We start from the raw sequence: 14,937 nt of genomic DNA on the forward strand, positions 1-14,937 counted from the left end.
AAAATGCGGAATGACACAGATCAATGAATGATTTGACTTATTAAATACTGAATTCGAACATACTTTTCTATTATTTTTGCAGTATTTCACCTCTATTTGACGGTTCATGTGAGGAAGTGGCAGGAAACAGAGAAAAGGAATGGGGGGTGACATACAACAAAAGTCTCTGTTGGGATTTTTATTATGGGCATTGTATTATTTTGTTGTGTCATAGACAAGTTTCCAAATTGTATTGGTTTTCTATTCTTTTAAAATTGTTTTTTGGTTTTCTGAAATATAAATATATAATAAATTACAACCAAAAAATTGTTGGCTCAGGGTTAGATAAATGAGCAACAGCTATAATGTGTAGATATATAGATATAAATAAGCTGTTCCTTAAGGAATAATTCAACATTCATGATTGTATCATTAGTTAATTAAAGCACCTTCTTTGGAGAAGAAATTCTCTCTAGAACAGAATCATAGAGTAAACCAAAACTGTCCCTGTACCCTAATAAAAAATAAATAAAATAATAATAAAATGTAATTAATTAATTAAACTGTATTCATAGTTATGAGTTAACCGTTCATGAAAAATAAATAAACTTTTTTCTAGACATACATACACAGATAGACACTCACAGCTCAAAGGACAACAAAACAAATACATTATAACAACTATCATCATAGTATTAAAATAGTATCAATGTTAAGAACCCCTAAGAAAGTTATGACAAAGACATTGGTGGGATAAGGGTACAAAAAGTGTATACAAATGGACTTATGATGTGTATTTCTTGCATCTAAATCCAGACTTAATTTCCTCTTTACAGACAAAATACTTCAAAGAACTTCCTACAGAAAGCCAAGTGAGACTGCAACATGCTGTCAATGTGAAATGCAATATCTCTTGGAGTGTGTGTGGGTGTGGGTGAATTTGCATATGGCCACTGTTCGATTTATTTCACGTACATAAGAAGAGTTGCCCTACGGCTGTATCATTGTACGATAAATCATACATCTAGTTTTTCTTTGAGGTCCGTGTACTGCTGGTTCGTGTGAAAATTGAACTCGAATGCATTGCTACACTAACAGCAGAGACATCTCGCTGCTGTATTATCACTGCTCTCTTCTTGTTCATTCTTTCAGCTACAGAAGCTGCAGTCTTATTTTCATGTTTCTGCAGTGCTGTGATACCCACCATGCCCTCCTTGCAGTAGGCCAGGAGCTTGTCTTCTTCCTTAGGGTGGAAGATGAGCGTGTCTGGGGTGAAGGAGATGGACTGTCGCTGGAAGGAGGAACCTTCGTCTTTGCTGATGAACAGCATCTGATCCCTTTCATTTATGGATGAACCTACAAGCACCACCTGGAAGACAGACAGACAGACAGAGAAGGAGGAAGGGAAGAGGTCAGAGGTCAAATGGTCACAGGGTAATTTCATGCAATGTATTCATTGCTCAGTCAGCAGTCTGTGGAAGACGCAAAAACACTATCCTCCTCATGTCAGTACTTATGCATATCAATTTCCCTACTTGTACTACAAAACTGATGAATATCAATGCATGCATGACCATGCATGCATTGATATTCAAGACCATAAGAACTTTCCATGAAGCTTACATGGTGTTTTAGACCGAGGTGACACTGTATTAATTATCTATTCAGAGTTTTGTTGCTCATAAAGTGAAGGCATTAAACACAAGGCACACCAGCACCTATCAAACCACCTATGTTATGTTATGCTATGTTCACGGACACCCAGAAGTACCAATAGGGGTGATGCGTTGTTTCCTCTTGGTCTCTACAGAGAGCATTTGTTATAATATAGAAACATTTTTAACAGTTTTCTTCAGTCAACCAAATAATGAAAGCCATGTGCTGACAGCTGTGGTCTTCTTTCTAAACATCTGTGCCATTCTGTTGCCAAGGTTTTAGATTAATAGATGCAAAACATTAAAGAGACAAAAAGTGTACACAAGGAAAAGGAAAGTTCAGCTTGTAATGATTATATAAAGCATTAATTACGCTTGTTTTGCATGTACACAAATAAGCATGCATAGATATTATCAATCAAGTATTTAGAGTATGCCTTCTTTTTTTTCAATTTCTATTCTCATTTTGACTCATTTCACTTATTGAAAAGAAATCAAGATATATAGACTGTTTCCTGCTTGAACCACAATTTCAAAAGTCAAAATTATGAGAAAAAAATCTGTATGTTTTTAACATCTTATTTCTCTTGTCTTGTCTTTCTACTGTCGTATCATACAATCTTCAAATTGTCACTCCCATAAGCTTACGACTTGCCACGCATTGAACTCCGAGGCTGCAGCTGAGTCATTTTGTTATTATATTAGATAATAAAATGAATTTGTATGCATTGAGACACACAAGTATGCACACACACACACAAATTCTTTTCAGTATTCTCATCATGACTGCAGTTAGGCAGCGGGCATAGCATGCCCCACATCTTGCTGGCTGCACTACTTGAGAGCTGTGTGTGTGTGTGTGTGTGTGTTTTTGTGTAACTCTTGTTCGTTCTGAACACACTTCCTTCCTTGAGCAACATGTTCAATTAAAGGCCCAGTGTTTGTTTGGCTGCCAGAGGAAGGCCTACAAGGACAAGCAGTGGAGTGGTGAAGACAGAAGCGGCACAGAGGAGTGTATTATCCCTCTTAACAAAAGTATCCATCCATCCATCCGTCCATTTTCTTCGGTTTGCAGAAGCAGCAGGCTTAGCAGGGAATTCCGGACGTCCCTCTCTCCAGCAACATTCTCCAGCTCTTCCCCGGGGCGTTCCCAGGACAGATGAGATATATAATCTCTCCAGCGTGTTCTCTTACCAGTTTGACGTGCCCAGAAAACCTCCAAAAGGGAGGCGTCCAGAGGCGTCCTGATCAGATGCCCGAAACCCACCGAAAAATATTTATTTGTATTTATTTTGTGATGTCTGTAATTGCAACTGGGAGCTGCCAACAGTGTTCGCTGATCCACTAGAAGGCTCATGGTCTGGTGCTTTGCTCAAGAGCACCTTGAGAGTATACTTGTTCAGAGAAAGCAGCAGAGATTTTCCAGTGGATTTTCAGGGATTTGACAAACACATCTTCAGTCACGATCCTGCATTTCATCAACAGGTATGCTGTTAGACAATGGGGCATTTATTAGCATATCAAATTAGGGAAGTGTTTGAGAGATTCCTTATCTGAATGCACATGTCTCACTGTGGTTTCTCTTCACAGAAATTGTACAGCGAGTCAAGAAACACCTGGAAAACATCATGTTTCATTCATGCGGCATTAATGTGTGTATAATGCATGTGTTGAATCTTTAAAATTAGAACCTTATGGATATTAAGATGTTAGTAGACGTAGTGGACGAGACAGTTTCCACACAGTGGATGAGTCAGTCCCAAGCAGGGCTCAGCCGTTTTACAGACATTCCACATTTATACAATACACAACACAAATTTGAATACTTTTAGGCTAATAAAATTATTAAAAATTAAAAAAAATAAAGGCCGTCCGGCAGTGTCAAGAAAGATTTGATTTTGACTCCCGTTGTCCCTTTTTAAAATGTAACGTACAGAAAATAGTTAACTGAATAAATACATGGTTTTCCAGTGAAAAGCAAACCTAAGCCAAAATGATTTACATTGTACTATCTGCACTGGTGAACATTACACACACAGGCCCAAAACACACACACGCATGCGTTAACAGGACCTATACACATGCATTAAAATAGAGATCTCAAAGTGATGGGGCTGCCAGTGGACAGGTGCCCCGAGCAGCTGTAAAAGACAGTACAGGTCAAAATGAATGGCAATATTGGTTTATCTTCCACAGTTTCGAATGAGTTTGACCAGGTGAATCCAGCTGAGATCCTTTATTGATCTCTATCACTTAAATCATTAAAAACATACAGAAAAAAAATGAAAGGTTTGAAAAAGTATTCATGTGTTTTTGTGGCTCCTACGTAATATGTTGCAGAAATTCACTGACTCACAGTGTCCTGACGCAGTAACATGACTTGCCAACAAGTGGCACTCTTGTCAAACTGTAAGCATATAAGCCAGCCTTCGACTCTTCATACTGAAGCTGAAACTGAGCCTGACTCATCAACTCGCAAATAAAAACTGTGAACTTTACGAGGGAGCTAGAAAAAAGAGGATTGGGGGGGAGGGCAGATACTTCAACACCTCTCCTGTAGCACAAGTCATGATCCTCCACAATCAAAAAAACCTTTGATACGTTCTTCCTCTAACGATTTCCTCCGAGTAATAACTCAAGCTTTGGGAAGCACAGCGATGCTATTGTGCAAGGCAGATAAAAGCAGGCTCTAAACTTCCCGTGAAGCTCTGGAGACTGTAGGGGTGTGACACATTAAGGGGATTTATAGAAACAAATCTCGGCTCTTTTTAATCAGCAAAGGGCTTAAACACCAGTGTGGCTTCACAGGGCCCATGCCGTATCCGTGCAACGTTTGATAATCTTTTCCATCGCAGTCACTCTGACAAGAGGGAGCCGATCGCTGAAGACACACAAGCCCTGCACATATCAGAAGGTATCAGCCCTATAATCTATTATAAAACAACACAATCTACTTCGCAGCTTAGAATAGTTTATGGAAAGAGTGCTGGCGTGCAGCCGTAGCATGAACAGCATGAAGGTCTACGAGCCAGAGGAGGATAAGAACGCTTGTCTACGTTATCTCTGTATTGCAAAACTTCAAGCAAGATTGAGAAAGCTTATAACATGGACGCTGTCACGCACTGTCCATGCGGGCGGTGTGGACAAGCCGTAAGGTTTGTATCAAGAAAATGTTACTGAATTAAGTCAATCCTTCAAACAAGTTGATTCCCAATGGAAACAACAGATATGATCTCCGCTCTCCTCTGAAGCCTGAACTTCTACAGAACAGTCAGTCACCTCACACTCGCAGCGTTCTGAAGGCAAGGTGAGAAACGACACGTTTGGTTTAGAATAGAGAATCTGGGAAGCAAACATGGGCGACACATCCCGCGAGGTGTCGGGTACAGGGAGATGAGAGGTCTGAGAGCGTTTTCGTCCACCTTGGCTACGGCGCGAATGCATTAGCTGAAGGTGTCCTTGTGCATTATGCATTATTAGCTTTCTCCCCGGCTGCTGCACTTGTACTACAGCGGAGGTGGCGGGCAAACACGCTTGGCTCCGGCAAATCCCACAACTTAGCTCAAAGGAAAAACACACACACACACATACTGTAAAGGCAGTCAACTTCTATACATACACATTTTGTATGTTTTTGTGAAAAGACACATGCATGTAGACATTGTGCACTCACACCCGTGAACATCACACATGTTCTCATTTTTAGAACTGGTTCATAGTAAAGTATTATTTTATTATTTGTCATAAAGTGTCTTTTCTCTGGTTGTTCAACATGATTTTTTTTCATTTCTGAACTTCTTGTGCATTAATGTAGATCACTGCCATTACTGTAGCTATGGTATTGGTGTATTTGTGTTTATTTAATGCCAATGAAGCATATTTGATCATCTAAATTGAATTAAAGGAAAAAGAAGAGACAGAGAGCGTTATCGGTTGGCTACTTCTTCCATCTGAAGTCTCCCAAATCACAGAGATTGTAACTGACACACTCTCCTCTTTCTCTGTCTTTCTCCTTCATCCAGTGTTCTACATCTTCCTTTGGACAGTTTTGTGGGGATTTAACCCTGAAAGTCTTTCAATGGTCTTTCTGAAAAACTAAAGTATGTTCCTGGAGTTTATTCTCCTTATCCTGAGACAAATAAGCTCCACTACACAAGTTGCTATTAGAAATGAAAACCTTTAACAAAGTCAGACGTCGATTACTTTGTGAGCACAGCACACACGTAAATAAAGCCATTCATTACTATTAATAAACCCTTTGAAAATGGAGCCTTATTTGAAAGTAGCATGATAATTGGTAACAAATGTCTTTCCCATTGCAAATTGTGACAATGCACAGCGACACAACGACTTTCATCTTCACTGTCCCTCCTCCTTGATCTGTTTCTCCACATCTTTTCAGTTTCTCTGCCTGCGTGATGTTCTGCTTGCCTCAGCTGTCTGCTTGCTGTCATTCTCCCTCTCATTGACGGATCTCTCTATTTTTATCTCCCGTCCGATATTTCCCTCCCGCTCCCTCCGAGTCTCCCTCTCTAGATGTCCATGATAGGTGGCGGGTCAAAGCTCTTCATTAGAGGATGGAGACAACGTTCAAACCTCAGGGAAGCTCTCTCTCTCCATTTTTTAATTACATTCCTCTGTCAAGTAAAAAGAGGAAATGAGAGTGCGAGGGAGGAGAGGAAGAGAGGAACCTCTTAACAATTATTTTAGACTTAATTACATAAAGTAAAAAAAAAAATTAAAAAAGAAACTGTAGCCTACCTCCTTGCCTGAAGCTGTGTGTGTGTGAGTAAGAGTGTGTGTCAGAAAGAGAGCCTCACTTTATAGGAATACACCTGAAAGATTTCCCTACCACTGATGCCATTCAAGTGGCAACGATCCAAACACACCACAGTCATACTCTCTCTGGCACTGCGAGCATTCGTCTCCTTGACAACTCTATTCTGGCAACGATATTATAACGCTGGAATAATAAACAACGAGTGATATGAGTTGAAATTGAGGATTTTCATTACATCTATTCACAGATGAAATATCTCACTGTGAATGTATTTATGACTTCATTTGCTATTTCATTAATGCGTGAAGTGAAAAAAAGCCTCCTATAACTAACTCGACAATGTATAACCAATTCAAAATCACATTCAATGATAACTACGTCAATGGATTATTATGTGAGGCTAATGTAAAGTGACAGGAAGATGTTCTTTAGTAGGGATATACACCGATTAGGGTCAGGAAAACTGGTGAACCGGCGACAGGGTCATTGATGCACGTTGGGAGCGAAAGCTGGCCCGTGTTGTCCGATCCAATAGAAGAGCTACTGTAGCTCAAATTGCTGAAAAAGTTAATGCTTGTTCCGATAGAGAGGTGTCAGAACACACAGTGCATCGAAGTTTGTTGCGTATGGGGCTTGCATAGCCGCAGACCGGTCAGGGTGCCCTTGCTGACGCGTGTCAACCGCCAAAAGCGCCTACAATGGGCACGTCGTGAGCATCAGAACTGGACCCCGGAGCAATGGAAGAAGGTGGCCCAGTCTGACGAATCACGTTTTCTTTTACATCATGTGGATGGCAACGAGTTCGAGGTGTTGACTCGGCCTCCAAATTCTCCAGATCTCAATCCAATCGAGCTTCTGTGGGATGTACTGGACGAACAAGTCCGATCCACGGAGGCCCCACCTCGCAACTTATACAGGACTTAAAGGATCTGCTACTGACGGCTTGGTGCCAGATACCACAGCAGACCTTCAGAGGTCTAGTGGAGTCTGTGCCTCGATGGGTCAGGGCTGTTTTGGCGGCAAAAGGGGGACCTACTCAAAATTAGGCAGGTGGTCATAATGTTATGGCTGATCGGTGTCCAGTATATTGTAATATGCTGTCTCTTAACTGGGGGCCTGGCACATAGGCAGCACTGAAGTGGCGGTATAGGTAGAGCAGGTCGTCCATCAATCGAAAGCTCGGTGGTTCGATACTTGGCTCCTACAGTCAAAGAGATGATGTTATAGTATGTCATAGTAAACATCCTTCCTTTTGTTTTTGCTAAACAGTGAATTTGCAGTGGCTGGCATATTTCTTTTTCCTTTGTTCAATGATTCTACAGTATGATGCTGCTAGTCAGCAAGTCATTTTACAATAACCTCAACTATATCTTAGCTGCTTACGGTTCTCATTGCTACCACAAGGTCAATTCTGTGCAATAGAGTGCTCTCATGATGAAATGACTACAGGTTCTCAGCAACTCAAGTGCATTTGTGGTCACCTTATGCGTTTTAACAAGATCGAAAGTACACAGCGTGCACCTAGCTTCAGATTCAATCACAGTTGAACCTGCATGAGCGAAATGGACCTGAAATGGGCTTAAACAAAAACATGAGGGTGGATAATGATCTTAATTGCTGCAGAAAGGTTTGATAATGTCTGCGTGGGAACAAAAACCCATTAGCTCAATCATTTCACAACAGTGTTGTAGGGCACTTCCATGGTGGAGATAATCGATTTGAACAAATATGGAGTATTTAATTGGCTGACTGACAATGTTTTGGGAACTGTGTGATGTGAATCTATGCTTCTTTGTGCTTTAGGCAGTTGAAATACAAGTGGAATTGTGGATTATGTAGTGGAGTTTGGCAAGTGATATGCTCACACTGCATTTCCCTTCCCAGATCTGACGCTACTCTTTTATGAACTACAGCTCAATAAAAAGGTCTAAATAAACAGGATTTGTTTTGTGATGTGTTTAAAAGCAGTTCGCAATTTACACATTATAATTAATTTCCTTATACGCTGCGGTCTGATATTTTACTGCCAGTTCATCACGTACAATGCAGTGGTAGTGACTGAAGATGACATTTGGACCATCATGAATGGTCCACCAGATGTCAATCTTGTATTCTGCTGGTTGTTGATTGGCAACAAGCTAAGGGAGGTTATCCTACCTTGGAGCGTCATTTTTGACGTGTTTTGGCCAATTGCACAAGCATGAAAAAAATGAAATGCATTGAATTGATAGGAGAAGTCCCGCTCTAAGGGAGGACGGGGACCTACTGTCCTCCTTTACATCCCACGATGCCCACAACCACTATCGCTGTTGAAGCATTTTAATGAGATGTTATTAAATAATGGATTTTTTCCAAGGAAGAGAGAAAAAATATTTTATAAATGATACTGAGATTTGGTAATGGTTTATTCTCTGTCTATAGACCAGCCTCCACTGGTCCATAGTCATTTAGAGTTGCATACAACAAACACTCACATTTGCACAAAGGTACAAGCACACATAAAGTCGTCCTATCTCTTTTTTAAATGGTAATGTACTTTTTTCTGTGCAGACAGACTGGATGATGAATATATGTTGGTCCAGTTTGTTCTGCAGATAGACAAGAGGGTACAGCCTTGTTAAAGCTTCACGGATGGCTAAACAGACAGCCATTATAACAATTTGGCCCGCGGTATAAAGCCAAAGGTTTTTCTTATAGTTTCATATATCTGGCAAACAACTGCTATCATTTGTAGTCATGTATCTGCTTTTTCAACATAGGTCGCAGAAGGTGAGTGTGTTTCTGAGTGGATAGGAATGGAAAACGCACAGGAGGAGAGGGACGACAGCAACAGGGAAGGGGACGGGAGGCTGACCTCTCTGCTCCCTGAAATGGAATCTCGCATTGTTTGATCAGAGCATCAGAGCAGGCTTTTCCAAGAGGCTTTTCAACGCCATCTGTTTTTATTGACCCTTCATCCTTGAGTTTGATAATATCGCCCCATCTCTTCTCTTTTCTCTATGTCTCCTCCTCTCTGACAGATGGAATAATGAGGTGGCGGCAGCAGTGTGCTGCTTCATGCAGCAGGAGAGACATTACAGCAGACGGGCGAGACCCCCGCTGTGAGAAAAGGGTGGGAACTCTTTTTGTAACACTAATTTCATTCCCCCACAAGTGTCCCAGTGGGAGAGAGAATATCTGTCTTACTTCAGCTCCTCTATTAGTAATCTGTTTGTGTCTCAGGCTCACAATGACATCAAAGCTATAGGTAGGGTCTAATTTAAGTTCAGGGTTAAGTTTAGTTTAGTTTAATGAACAATGCAGTTAATGGTTTCTGCTGAAAAAGTTGAGACCAGCTCAACTTCTATTTGTAATTTGTTGTTTTTCATTGAGCTACTTTACAAGACTTATCTTCTTGGACTCATCATATTGTATAGTTATGTCCTGTTATATCTAAATTTGACTTACTATAATCCTACCTCTGGGTTTTCTACTATTGTTTATTATTGTTAAAGAACTTAAAATGAAGTTAAGTTCTTCGTCAATGTTATTTGGTAATTGCATTTTTTCCACTCTCTGCCTTCCGCGTAGGCGGGGATCTCTCTTTTCAATCTGTTGTTGATGTGTATCTGATATTGAGCTATACAAATACAGAGTCCATGGCCATTACATAACGTGGTGCTCTCCCGCCTGTTGGCATGTACAGACAGAAGGAGCCGATCCGTGAAACCCAATGTCCTGGGAGGTACAAGAAATGGGAACATGTCATATTCTGACATTAGACCACATACACATATGCAATCACACAGTCAAAAAAAACATCTTAACATCCACTAGCCTGTCAGCCTCAAATATACCATAATAGACTGTGTACAATGTTTATCTGGGTTTTCAATACTCTGTAACAAAACAACAACTGCTGCTCTGACTGACTTCCTGTGTTAAAGTGGAGATAGATGGTCCTGTGTGCAGTGCAGCACATCCAGGCGTGGGCTGACGCAGTGCAAATGCCTCCAGCGCTCCGCTACAGTAAACAGTTGTTAGTGGATTACTGGGAATCAATGGCAACGGGTGTGCCCCGGCTTGTGTACAGGAGGGAAACCTGCGGCGGCCCATCCACCTGTATGCACTGGCAATTATAGTAATAACTAGCAGGCCATTTGTTCATATTTAACCAGGATGTCAGTGGTGGACAGTTAAATTGATGTTTTCCACAGAACATTTGCAGCAAAGGCTAGAATTTTGAGTATTGAGATCATGACTGTTTTCTAAATGCGACTGAAGATGATTCTTCATTTTCTTATGTTGTATCTATTTGCAGTGTATTGAGTTCTCAGGGCCACCATATTTTTTCCTTCTGTATGAAGAATTTAAAGGTTACAGGAAATATATATTTGTATTGTAAAAAGCATACAGACAGGTTTAAAATTTGCAACGTATTTGCGAACAAAGGCTCTGTTGTGAATATTCTTTACATTTTGCAGACCTATATCAATGTCTATATACTGTATGTACAGTGAGTAGGATTTATATTTACAGTGACAGATATGTAGCCTATTACAGTGCTCGAAGTGGGCTGGTACGCAATACTGACGGACGGAAGGACAGACACGCGTAGGGCTATATACCCCTGACTACGTTGTCGCAGGTGTTCAAAAATCTTAAATGGTTTAAGACAACAGGTTTCCATGCATTTTTCTAGTAGAATCAACTAATTCAGCATAAGAGTGTACATTCTGGAAAATATCAAGCTAATTCAACCAAATACATCCGTGTAATTAAGTATATTCAATATATACTTAATTAGCTAAATAGGTAAGAGAAAAAAAAAACAGCTTGGATGGTAGTTAAATTGAGCAATGCTTTTATTTTCATTTAATTGTGGCCAAATCAATGGCAATTAATTTTTTTGAATTATGATATAATATGTATTAAATTTGATAAATATGAAATTGTATACACAAAGTAATGAAAATGAAGGAATGGAAATGTATTTATTTGTGTAGCTGAATGAATCAAAGTGAATGCATAGCTGTATTTGCATACAATAGTATCACATGACCTCAGTGCAGTAAACTGTGGCCTTAATATATAATTTTTCTCCACTATACCCCTCTCTTTTCTGTCTTCATTTTTCTCTTAGGCATTATTCCTTTTTCTTTTCAATCCTCCTCATTCTGTTTTCTCCTTCAATACCTCCTCCTCCTCTCCCCGCCCTTTTATTTCTCTGTTATATTTCTGTCTCTCACCATCCCCCCCTCCTCCCGCTGCTCTTTCTCAGTGTGATTTGGACTGAAGATTAATAGACACCCCATGTTTTAATAAAGTCAACTGTGACCTCCCGCAGCCCCCTCCTGCCAGACCTTGAGGCTTTTTGGAGGAGCGATGGTGGGAAGATGAGAGAAGGTGAGATGAGGTTTGATAAGAGGTGGGTGGGTTGGGGGGGATGATGCTGTCATCCTAGAGAAATCTGACAGATGAATAATCCTCGCCACAACATCTATGAGAGAGTGGGCAGACGAGGAGGAAGGGGAGAGAGTGTTCGGAAAGTGAGGATGGAGAGCAAACTCTGGCGTACAATATGTGGCCATGTCAGCGGATCTGTGTCAGGGTCAGCTCTCATTACAAGCTCTGACTTTGTGTTTGTGTGTGTCAGTGTATTAAAGGGATAACTCGCAGACAGTCACAACAATGAAATAAGACAGGAAATCACGGTGGTGGGAACTATGAGGAGGGAGTATAGTGCATTATATATACAGTCCTTTGTGAGTGTACACACAGTTTACATGAAGTCACAATATCAAATCTCAAAAGCCTCCATTATTTACTGTAATTAGCAAACTAATTATTTCCAATAAGGTGACTATCACACTCTCTCTTCTCATTTCCTCCCTTTCTGACTTTACTTCTCCCACCACTTCCTCATAAAACTACAAAGACCAATAAAAATAGATTTCTTGAGACTGTTGGATCAAATAAAGTCCAAACCAAGGGCCAGAAAAGGGTCTGGATCTTTTGCCAACACTTCATCAAAAACACTCATGTAGTAACTATCGGAGTCTTGAAGAAAAGGTACTTGACTCTGGCAGAATCTGATGTGACAAAGCGTTTATTGTGCAGTGGTTACAGCAATAAACCAGAGCATATCCCAGAACCCTACTGACTTTCAGCTCTCAGAGGTATCTCTTATACACCCAGTGTGGCTCCTCCTGGGTCCCTTTTGATAGTTTGTTTTTTTGTTTTAAACCGAAAACGAAGACAGCTCGCAGCTTTAATTATTATTATCCATTTATTCCTCCTTTGTTGTTCTTTTTCCTACGAATTTCCAGCAACACGTGTCATGTTCCTCTTGTGAAAGGCATACAGCCTTTTCAAAATAAACTTCTGTCTTCACAGGTAACAACTTCCTTAGGTTTAGGCAACAAAACTACTTAGTTAGGTTCAGGTAAAGATAGTGGTTTGGCTTAAAATAACTTGAGAAGTGGCGTTAGTTAAGTACGTCAGTTACATTACAAACACATCAACGTTGACTTCTAGTTTCACACGGGACACGAACGCCTGTCAAGTAATTTTTGACATACCCATCCATCCCTACGCAGCGTTGACTCATACTAGGGACTAAAGGATATCTCTGCATCTGTCGCTTTGATATTGACATTTCTGTTTTGAATCTGTCTTGTGAAAGTCCCTCTACTTTAATGAAAGTGCTCCTTTAATGTAAGCCAAGTGAGAAAGTCTAACGCAGCTATTTCTAATCAATCCGGAACGAATAAACAGACAGGTCTGTGATACATTTCAGTGAAATATCAGGGCAACAGCCATGTTGATTGTTACAGAGACATGGCATTTAATGTGTCTCTTGCTGGCGTGTCTCTTGCTAATGATTTCCCCATATCTCTCAATAATCAGTGTTTGAAGGCACGACAGCTTCAGCGGTTTTAGTTCCGTGCAAAGGACATAGATTAGTTGATAGAGAGCCTGATGCTTCAGAGTTTCCAATAATGATGAGATAACGTGATAAAGAAGTCACGTTCATCCAAACACAAATGAGATGCTGCTGATGAGGATTCGCACCGAGCTTATGAGGCGAGTTGTGTCGGTGTTTGCGCAACACTCACGAGCAGACGTCCGAGCAGAATGGCTGCAGTCGCAGAGCTCTCCTTCCTGCTGTTTGCGCTCATCAACAACATTCATGCAGAGGAACTCATCATCATCAAAAAGGAAAGGGGCTCCTACACCTCCAAGCTCCCCAATGAGGCCAACTCCTCCTGCCTGATCTCCAGATATGTTGGTGAGGAGAAGATTGTCCTGTGGAACACCTCTGACCTCTGGACCGAGAACTCCATAGTACCTGAAGACTTGAAAGGACGACTTTCTGTTGGCAGCTATGAGAATATTTATTATTACATGATCGTCAACCTGATCCACTCAGACTCCGGCACGTACCAAGAGGAGTGTTGGACCGAGGGCAAAGTGACATATGAGAAAAAAATCTGTATCATTATTTGTAGTTCAATAGATTTTAAAACATCTATTACAGTGAGTCCTGGAGGAACAGTGGACCTGCCATGTAAGGGAGCGGCTGACAATCTGGATATCCAGTGGCTCAGGCGTGAGTTTAGATATGAGCAAGAAATATGGACAAGAGTTTTTGGGGACAATACGACATCAGTGATGGACAATGTTAAAGGAAGATACCAAATGGTGACAAACACATCATCTCTCCGTGTATCTGACTTCAGAACAACAGTCTATACAAAGTACACCTGTCTGGTGATGAACCAACAGCAGTGTGTTAGCAGTCACCCTGTAATGTTTAGACTGGAACATGAGATAATCTACGGCTCAGTGGAGGAGACGGCTGTGCTGCCGTGCACTGTCACTGATTTCACTGATGACCAGCCCCCACATTGGAAGATGGTAAATGGGTTCTTCAAAGGTGCCGGAGGACAATTCAACTACAATACGTCTTTAGTGAAACAAGACCAAAACTACTCGCTGGTGTTTTCATCGTTAATGTTAAATCACACAGGTATCTACGAGTGTGAAACCTCTGAAAGAGTGCAATCGTATGGGCTGTTGGTGTGCCCCAAATTTGGCCCACCTGCTGTAGAGCTCTTCTCAGAGGGAGAAGAAATCAATCTCACATGCACAGATTTGGGAGAGGGTTGGGGACACACTTGGTTCATCAAGTCGAACCGAACAGACGGAAGAATCTTTAATACCGAAACTGATCTGAGCATGATGAGCAGAGGGAGCTTGCATAAAGGAGAGAAATCTCTGGTTATCTCTAATCTCTCACTGGAAGACACAGGAGAGTATTGGTGTGCAGGTTATGACCGAGATCGTCAGTGTGTGTCAACCAAAACTCTTCTAAAGTACAGAGAGCCCTCTGAGTTTCCCTCCACCTTCTACATAGTGAGATGCTGGGTGCTCAGTGTTCTGCTGGTGATGCTCTGTGTTGTTGTAGTCGCTGTGAACCGGTGGACCCGGAGAGGAGAGCAACTTTCAGCTGAGACAGAGAGTTAATATGCAGATGTTCAT

At 41.0% G+C, this 14,937-nt stretch overlaps 1 protein-coding gene across 5 annotated transcripts in view; it reads right to left on the reverse strand.

Moving 5' to 3' along the window:
• sorcs2 (sortilin-related VPS10 domain containing receptor 2) overlaps nt 1-14,937 on the reverse strand; it is a 223,546-nt gene that overhangs the window by 27,510 nt on the left and 181,099 nt on the right. For all 5 annotated transcript variants that reach the window (XM_074623541.1, XM_074623540.1, XM_074623539.1 and 2 more), the window contains one exon: nt 1,184-1,348. In XM_074623541.1, the coding sequence (XP_074479642.1) occupies nt 1,184-1,309 (126 nt within the window). In that variant the 5' untranslated portion in view covers nt 1,310-1,348. The remainder of the gene's footprint in view (nt 1-1,183; nt 1,349-14,937) is intronic.

Source organism: Sebastes fasciatus, chromosome 22 (assembly GCF_043250625.1).
Source record: "Sebastes fasciatus isolate fSebFas1 chromosome 22, fSebFas1.pri, whole genome shotgun sequence".
NCBI classification, from domain to species: domain Eukaryota; kingdom Metazoa; phylum Chordata; class Actinopteri; order Perciformes; family Sebastidae; genus Sebastes; species Sebastes fasciatus.